This window comes from Entelurus aequoreus, linkage group LG24 (genome assembly GCF_033978785.1).
Source record: "Entelurus aequoreus isolate RoL-2023_Sb linkage group LG24, RoL_Eaeq_v1.1, whole genome shotgun sequence".
Lineage (NCBI taxonomy): Eukaryota > Metazoa > Chordata > Actinopteri > Syngnathiformes > Syngnathidae > Entelurus > Entelurus aequoreus.
This window is the reverse complement of record NC_084754.1, coordinates 29,544,334-29,553,352: the sequence shown is the minus strand read 5'-3', so window position 1 is coordinate 29,553,352 and position 9,019 is coordinate 29,544,334. Positions and strand designations below refer to the sequence as shown.

Sequence of the window (9,019 nt, the reverse complement as noted above, 5' to 3'; positions counted from 1 at the left end):
ACGTTAACTTTAACTTTAACTTTGCCTATTCATAGCAAACTGCCTCTCAGTAATGTTGTAAATTACCATTACAACAAAGCAAGTATGCCTGATTGAAAGCACTCAAAAGGAAGGTCCTGTTTTCCAAAATGCGTTAGCTCGATTATAATTTACATTCGATATGCCATATACTGTACATGCTACTGATTAACATTAGGGATTTTATATGGCGATTTCAACACATTCAAATTAACTAAGATGCATGTTACATTTGATAAGTACAAAACTTACAAGCAAACACTTTTCAGGGCTCAACGAACAATAAGACTGGTAGTTTAACCTAATAGACTACTTCCTGACTACTACAACACACCTAGGACAAACTGAAATAAATGCATACTTGTGAATGAGACTTAAAAGTGTAGTAAAACTCGATACAACAACTTCACATCACAGTTATAATTAGATAGATATATAGATAGATAGATAGATAGATAGATAGATAGATAGATAGATAGATAGATAGATAGATAGATAGATAGATAGATAGATAGATAGATAGATAGATAGATAGATAGATAGATAGATAGATAGATAGATAGATAGATAGGTCTTTATTGTCATTGCACAAGTACAACAAAACTTTGTTTTCAGCACAAACCCCTTCAAGATTAGACAAACAAACAGTGTACAGGGTTACAGAACAGGAACGCTGATGGGTCGCCACAAGGCGCCCCGTAAAAGATGGGGGAAAAGTTAAAACGCTGGGGAAGGATGAGTAAAAAAATACAATCTAGATTGGGCTCCTAAGGGATCCCAGTCTGGAGTGGGAAAAAACCTCCATAGCCCATATGTTAAATATGTTAAATTATTTTATTTTATCAAATGAACACACACAAAAGTATTGAAAATTAGTACAGTTGAGTACCGGTATTGGTTACCCGGAACTGGGAATTGGGACCGTATCGGTTCAAATGTGAATGACCTGGTGGACATTTATCTCAGGAATTGTATTATGACTAAGGTTGCCAAATATCACTTGAAAAATTCAATTGTACCGTATTTAATCTAATTGGGACACACTTTGCCTCTGTGAAAATGCAAAATAGTTAGCAAAATGTCAATGGAATGGAATTACTGAATACACTTTATTGGAAATGTTTACGACAAACTTGTTCCCATCACGTTTCTTCTCTGTAACCAATGAAAGAATAACAGCAAATCACCAACTCTGCTGGTGGTGTAATGGTACACACGTGTGCCTTTTTTGCCATAAAAGGCACACGGGTTTGATCCCCAGTTTGGGTTATGCCAGGAACATTAGGCAAAATGGCAATCATGTGATTGAAAAAACTGACTCGCTGTGTCAGTTTTGCCATTCATCCATTTTCTAGCAAAAATGTTATTAAAAAAGATGTTTGTCTTCTTACTTTTTTAAAATAGTAATGTAATTACTTCTTGATATGTGTAATTATTCAAGTTATGCGTGCGTTGCTTTTTTGAAAAACCTTCACATATCTGATGTTTGCCAATGAGAGGTGTTTCATGAGATTGTCTGTTTCTTTAAAAGGTGGCGCCTGTCTTTTATAGTGCAAACTTCATACGTTGACTTACACTTTAGTAAGTCTACTCAAAGACAAGAGACTGACATGAATTGTTTTCTCTTTTGCAGTTCTCAGCCCAGGAGACTCTGGCGTGGTGCTAAAGTGTCAAGTCTGTGGCCACAACTCTGAATCCCCTTCCCAGCTGCAGCAGCATGTACAAACCCACTTAGAAGTGCGAGTCCCGACTGAAAGGAGCCCCACCCCTCGTCAAAGTACCCAAGTTGACCAGCTTCAATCATCTACACCTGAGGGAGAGCCTCTAGGCTGTGTCCCTAAGCCAGATTCATCCAGCCCTGGTGCTAATGGGGGCTCTGCGACTCCACGAGGCTGCAGTCTCTCTGATGTTCAAACCAACAACAACCTTAAGATCAAGGAAGAGCCTCAATCAGAATCTGAGGCAGAAGAGCAGATGGATGTTAAAGAGCGTAGCGAGAAAGCTGGCCAAAAATCAGAGGGGACGACAAATGAGAGTCAAATTACGAACCTAATTTGTCAAACATCAAATTCTCCAAAGAGCCCTGCTACCACAGTAGTAAAAGCAGAACCAACGAGTCCCACTCCTGGTTGTAGCCCAACTCATATTGGCGGTGCTGGCTCAGTTTTCCCAAGTGGATCAATGTTTTTGCCTCAGTACATGTTCAACCCCGAAACAGCCATTTTGCCCCAGGCCTCAGAGATCCTGGCTAAAATGTCTGAGATGGTTCACAGTCGACTGAAGCAGGGTCAGACAGTTCCTCAGAACACCCCAACCGCCTTCTTCCCCTCTGCGCCAACCGTTCCAACAGCCACGGCAACTCCGCCTCAAAAAGGAGCCACCTGCTTTGAGTGTGACATTACATTCAACAACATAAACAATTTCTATGCACACAAGAGGCTTTACTGTTCCAGTCGACACCACGGAGAAGGAGCCACCTCAGCTTCAGATCCAGGATCAGCAAGGGATACTCCCCCAGCCACGGTGCCTTCTAGAAAGGCACAAGATTCATCAGCATCTCCTCGTGATGGAGCAGTGAGCAGAGCGGCTTCGGCCTCACCTTCTGACACTGACCCGGCGGCAGAAAGCGTAGCAACAGAAGTGAGGAGAGTTTTGGAAGTGAAGACCGAAACGCCATCAGGCAAGGAAGGAATGTCGTCCTCTTCTGAAGGGGAGGGTATAGGCAGTGGAGGAGGAAGAACAAGTGAGGATAGCCAGAGTCCTGTCAGTGGGTCTGTTGAAGACCTGGAAGATGATCCCAACCGAACCTTTTGTGAGGCCTGCAACATCCGCTTCAGTCGCCATGAAAACTACACTGTTCACAAACGCTTCTATTGCGCTTCACGCCACGATCCATCCAACCAGCGATCCACACACATGGCCAAGGCAAGCACCACAGCAGCCTTCCATCCCCAGCCATTCCGCACACGCAAGAGGAAGAAGATGTATGAGATTCACATGGCAAGAACTGAAGCCTTAGCCGCTGCCGCTGCCACTGTTGCTGCCGCTGCCTCCGCTCCATCTCCGTCAGTTCTTGGCCTGGCGGTGAAACAAGAAGTTTCTCCCAATGGCGGAGGCAACTCCAGCCCTGAAGGAGATGGTCCGATTGATTTGAGCAAAAGGCCTCGCCTTGTAGAACTTCCACGGGACAGTACTAGCGGTATTCTTCCCGTGTTGCCGCTCACTGATTACCACAAGTGCACCGCCTGTAGTATCAGCTTCAACAGCATTGAAAATTACTTGGCACATAAAACCTACTATTGCCCTGCCACCAGCCTCCAAAAGCACACCTTAGAGCAGCTCCACAGGCTCAAAAGATCGGCCTCTACCTCTCCCAAAAGAAAGTCTCACCAGGAACGCCAAGATCTTCTGCATCCAATAGAAGCTAAGGCGCTCCCTGCAGAGTGGATTAGACAAGCTCAAGGTTCCTCGCCTAGTCCGCACATCTCAGCCTTACCTGCCTCGGATGCCACGTCTCCACCTGATACAGCAAGCACGCTTGCAGCGACACCGGGAGCGGGCGCCAAAAGTGGTAGCACGGCTTCTTCTCAGATGGTCTGTCCGTATTGTCCTAGCAGGACCATCACATGTGAGCTAATTGAGCATTTCAAGACTATGCATGGTCTGGTTGTATCAAAGAAGTCACTCCAAGAGGCTCAACCCCATCAAGGCAGACTAGTTAGTTCCAGTTCCAGCCTTAGTCCCAAAGATGGAGTCACAGCCACCACCTCCAATAATCCAAGATCAGGCTCTCACATTCACAGAGATACTACTAATGGGAAGGCAAGTAGTGAAACCACTTCTCCCTCCTCTCCTCTGGCAAATGGAAGCCCCTCAGGTGGGAGTGAATCCCCATCAGCCGGTTTACCTTTACCCATATCCCCCTCAGGGGCTCCCCCTCTGACTTTGTCACCTGTGCCTGACCTCCGAAAAGAGACAGTTGGTACATCCCTAATTTCAGACAAGGCTTCGCCAACTGTTGCCTCCCATTCCCTCTCTGCACCCCAAACTACTGCCATCCCCGGTCCTAAAAGCCCGGTCATCTCGCCGGTCCAGAACGGTAACTCCCGCTTCTGCCGGCTGTGCAACATTAAGTTCAGCAGCCTCTCCACATTCATAGCTCATAAAAAGTACTACTGTTCCTCCCACAGTGCTGAACACGTCAAGTGAGCTGGGTATTTTTTCCTTCCTGAGTGAGTAGACGCTACTCCTCAATTCTCTCCAAGAAAGCCCCCATTCCCCTTTTCTGCTGTCAGTCCTCCCAGACTGGTGCCAAAGTTGCACTTAGCTGGCATGACCATTATCTGAAAGAATGGCTGTTACTCCTCAGCAGGACCTGATGTTTCTTTGCCCCTGAGCAGACTTTGCCAGTGGTGTTACTAAAGATTATTTTTCCTCACCTGTGGGTCTGCAAGTACACTATGAGGTGAAATGGAGCCTACCTGTTTGTCTACCTGCGCACTAAGGTGTGCCCTCGTCCCCTAGGTCAATAACTTGCCACCAATTTAACATTTCCCAACTTCTCAATATTCCGCATTGTGGGACGTTAAAAAGTTCTCTGTGAAAACGCTTAGTCTGTCTCTTCTTGTCGGAAAAACTCCAGTTCTATTTTGGCAATTGACTGAAGTGATCGTACAGGTCCAGAACTAAACAGCGAAATAATATCCCTTGTATGGAAAGACTTGATCACGTTTAATGTTTTTATTATCTGTGTATAGTCTATGATGTCTAAAGAAAAATTCTATAATTCATTTGGTTTCAACACTGGCTCTTTTACGCTAATTTTAAAAAAGCGGAAGCAATTTTTAGTTGAAAAGAAAAAATATGTGGTATGGAATGTTAGTAATTACTGAAGGATATTTCACAATAGAATTTTTTTTTTTTTCATATACACATGTTTTTATTTTCTCTTAAATGCAAGGGAGAGACAAATGTGAAATATTTATCTTGTAGTCCTCACTGATTTCATGTCAACAAAAAACTACCTACATATTGTGGAAGAGTATTTTTATTTGTTATTTACTTATTCTCATGCTGTTAGAAGGAACTGTGTGGCTCTCGGTGTGATGAAGTATTTCTAGTGTAGATATCTAATATCTTCTCCCTGGGACTACGTCGGATGTCATTTTCATGGAAGCCTTCATTTGTTGTCTTTATGTACTCTTTATTTGACGGTGATTCACCAGCAGCACCATTAGAACCATCACAAGACGTCAGAGTGCGGTTCTTATAATGAAGTCTCCTTCCAATAGGCTATAATAGTCTCATCCAGAAAGCTGGCTTTATGTACCTGCATCATTTTATTTGTCTTTTAATGGAATATGAAGAAAATCCACCCATGCCTTCAAAGTTGAATATACTTTGTCAAATATTTTCCTGTCTCTTGCTTGCATTTGCATCCAGCGAAGAATAGGGCATGACCCACCTCACGCACTTCAGAACAAACACACAGTGGTTCCTCGGTTTTTGTTTGGTACCTCGGTTTTTGTTTGGAACCCAAATCGTATGAAAACAGAACATAATTGTTCCCATAAGAAATAATGCAAATCCAATTAATTTGTTCGAGACACTCAAAAATGTGAACACAAAACAGTTATAGTTGAACATGTATAATAATTAATGCCTAATCAAAGTGATAAGTCAACATTTAACACCCCTTTTACCTTTTTTGAAGACTCTTGTTGTAAACAAATTGGTCTCATGTTACATTCTTACTCAATAAAAGCACAGACTTGTGGTGTAACTTGTAACGGCAGAGTCTATTAGTGATGGTGTCACAGAGCTGGGGTAGAATGACTTCTGTGTGAGGAGTTATGACACATTTTGTCATAACAGTCATGGTATGAACACATTTGGACACACTAGTAAACTAATAAGACCGCACTTTGCTCTCCATCCCGCAGAATAGTACGCGGGCAAACTGACTAGTTTCTTAGACCCTGTTTGGCCATACGCTAACCAAGACGGTATGCAAAAACTGGGGAAAATCTTTGGTGAAAACTTGGCGTGGTGCACAAAAACAAAGTTACCACTATAGGGATGGGTACTGAATTCAATACTTATGTAAGTACCGACCTAATTCTGTTTGTATTATGAAGATGGATGTTGCTTGTGCAACATCCATCTTCTTCCGCTTATCCGAGGTCGGGTTGCAGGGGCAGCAGCCTAAGCAGGGAAGCCCAGACTTCCCTCTCCCCAGCCACTTCGTCCAGCCGGTCCTGGGTCTTCCCTGTGGCCTCCTACCGGTCGGACGTGCCCTAAACACCTCCCTAGGGAGGCGTTCGGGTGACATCCTGACCAGATGCCCGAACCACTTCATCTGGCTCCTCTCGATGTGGATGAGCACGGCTTTACTTTGAGCTCCTCCCGGATAGCAGAGCTTCTCACCCTATCTCTAAGGGAGAGCCCCGCCACCCGACGGAGGAAACTCATATCGGCCGCTTATACCCGTGATCTTGTCTTTTCGGTCATACCCAAAGCTCATGACCAAAGGTGAGGATAGGAACGTAGATCAACCGGTAAATTGAGAGCTTTGCCTTCCGGCTCAGCTCCTTCTTCACCACAACGGATCGATACAGCGTCTGCATTACTGAAGACGCCGCACCGATCCGCCGGTCGACCTCACGATCCACTCCCCCCTCACTCGTGAACAAGACTTCGAGGTACTTGAACCCCTCCACTTGGGGCAGGGTCTGTGTTTGTATGACCGCTTGGAGTCAAATCAAACAGTGCCAATGTTTGACACCTGGGTTCAACGTGACGTCACGGCCAGTTGCAGACTCGCTGGCTTAAACTCTTGCTGCATTTTTCCGTGCCAACAAGGCAACCGTGTTTCATAGAAAGTGCTCAACGATAAGGTTCCACTTTTCAACTTAGCTTGATGCTAATTTTTATTATTAGCCTTTATTTAACCAGGTAAAATCCCATTGAGATCAAAGATCTCTTTTCCAAGGGAGACCTGGCCAAGAGGGCAGCAGCAAGGTTACATTAAAAACAGTAAACAAATACATAAAACATCACATTTACGACATTAAAACTTGCTCACATAACACATGTGCATACAGACAAGGTAGACTGCAGTCCTTTCACAGAAGCTTTAAACTCATTCAAGGGTTTGAAGTTTAATATTCGATTGTAGGTTATTCCAAGCCTTCGCTGCTGAAAACCTAAATGCTTTCTTGCCCATAAATGGTATATGCAATATACATGCTACTGATGAGCATTAGCACCTCCCAATTTGATCATCAAAACTTGACCAAACAGCTGGTGTCTGACTGGCACATACAACTTGATGAATAGACTACTTCCTGGTTACGGCAGCACATCCATCCATCCATCCATCCATTTTCTACCGCTTGTCCCTTTTGGGGTCGCGGGGGGTGCTGGAGCCTATCTCAGCTGCATTCGGGCGGTAGGCAAGGTACAGCCTGGACAAGTCGCCACCTCATCGCAGTACGGCAGCACAGCTGGGACACATTTGGATAAAAGAATACTGGCAAATGACAGTCCGAAGTGTAAGAAAACAATATATAACAACTGGACAATGCAGCTGAGATAGGCTGCAGCACCCCTCCACGACCCCGAAAAGGACAAGCGGTAGAAAATGGATGGATGGACAACACAGTTATTAGTATTAAATTTTTTGTTTTTCAATCAAACAAATGAACATTTATTAAAATTGTGAAAGGTGCCCATCCCTATGCCACTGTAATTATTTCAGAATTAATTGATTTTATTTGCTGTTGACGATATTTAACATTTCATTTGGCCCAAGTTGAGATTGTAATTAAAGTTATTAATAGTCTGTGTGGCATTTGATCCACCCCTTCAGAGTAAAAAAAAACATTTTGACTAACATCAAAAGGCCTAAAAAACATGAAATCTTCACAAAAAAGAAAAAAAAATGGTAAATGGGTTATACTTGTATTGCGCTTTTCTACCTTCAATGTATTTCCACATTCACCCATTCACACACACATTCACACACTGATGGCGGGAGCTGCCATGCAAGGATCTAATCACGACCCATCAGGAGCAAGGGTGACGTGTCTTGCTCAAGGACACAACGGACGTGACGAGGTTGGTAGAAGGCGGGGATCAAACCAGGAACCCTCATGGTTGCTGGCACGGCCACTCTCCCAACCTTTGCCACGCCGTCCCCGAACTTCACACATCTCAAAACGTTCTCCTATATTTCCTACTAGCTCTGTTTCATCCCCATTGACCTGATATGACGTACGGAAAGTCTGGTGTTGGTCTGACACTAAAAGCGGAACCCAGTTGTAACAGTTCTCCCCAGTTATTAGTCCTCCCTGGTTTGCGACAAGTCATCCAACATTATTCATTTAAGAAATGAACAGAATTTCTGATTGATGGAATATTGTCCTTTTTTTTTTTTTTGGTCTATTTTCCCCGCTGTGTTTATTGCATCACATTTTCTGAATGTTTTTGCTTTAGGGAATTTTCCCTGCCACTATATTTATTTTATGCAGCACTTTCATCCGTCAGACAAACGAAACAATTATTGTTCTTTCACGAAGGACTTCCCTAATTCTAAAGGAATGGATGTCAAAACTTTTTTTTATTTTTCATATATTCCAAGCTTGTCCAAACTATGCATGGGAAAATAAAAAACACAACATTTCTGAGAAGTGTTTTTTTGTGGTCGTCAGCGCCTACTCGCACTTTTCATCAGAAGCCTGAGTGGCGGACCTTGAGTTGGATGATGATTACGTGTGAAAGTGTCAATACTTTGTCACGCAAAATATCTTCCTTTCAAAAAGATGACTGCTTGTGAAGAGTACTTGAATGAGTCATCAGCCTTCCTCTGACTGATCGCCGCTCTAACAGGGTGGGCGACTTGATGCTTTTAAATCATCTTTGCACAGCTGACGTAGAATGCAAATTTCCAAGTGGCTTTCTTCTTCTTTTAAATGAGTGAATTACCAATCAAGTTGGACAC

At 43.6% G+C, this 9,019-nt stretch overlaps 1 protein-coding gene across 3 annotated transcripts in view; it reads left to right on the top strand.

Moving 5' to 3' along the window:
* zfpm1 (zinc finger protein, FOG family member 1) overlaps positions 1-8,807 on the top strand; it is a 221,046-nt gene extending 212,239 nt beyond the window's left edge. For 2 of the 3 annotated variants that reach the window (XM_062035961.1, XM_062035963.1), the window contains one exon: positions 1,652-8,807. In XM_062035961.1, the coding sequence (XP_061891945.1) occupies positions 1,652-4,227 (2,576 nt within the window). In that variant the 3' untranslated portion in view covers positions 4,228-8,807. The remainder of the gene's footprint in view (positions 1-1,651) is intronic. The other variant, XM_062035962.1, reaches the window with a different exon arrangement.
* Positions 8,808-9,019: the final 212 nt, after the last annotated feature.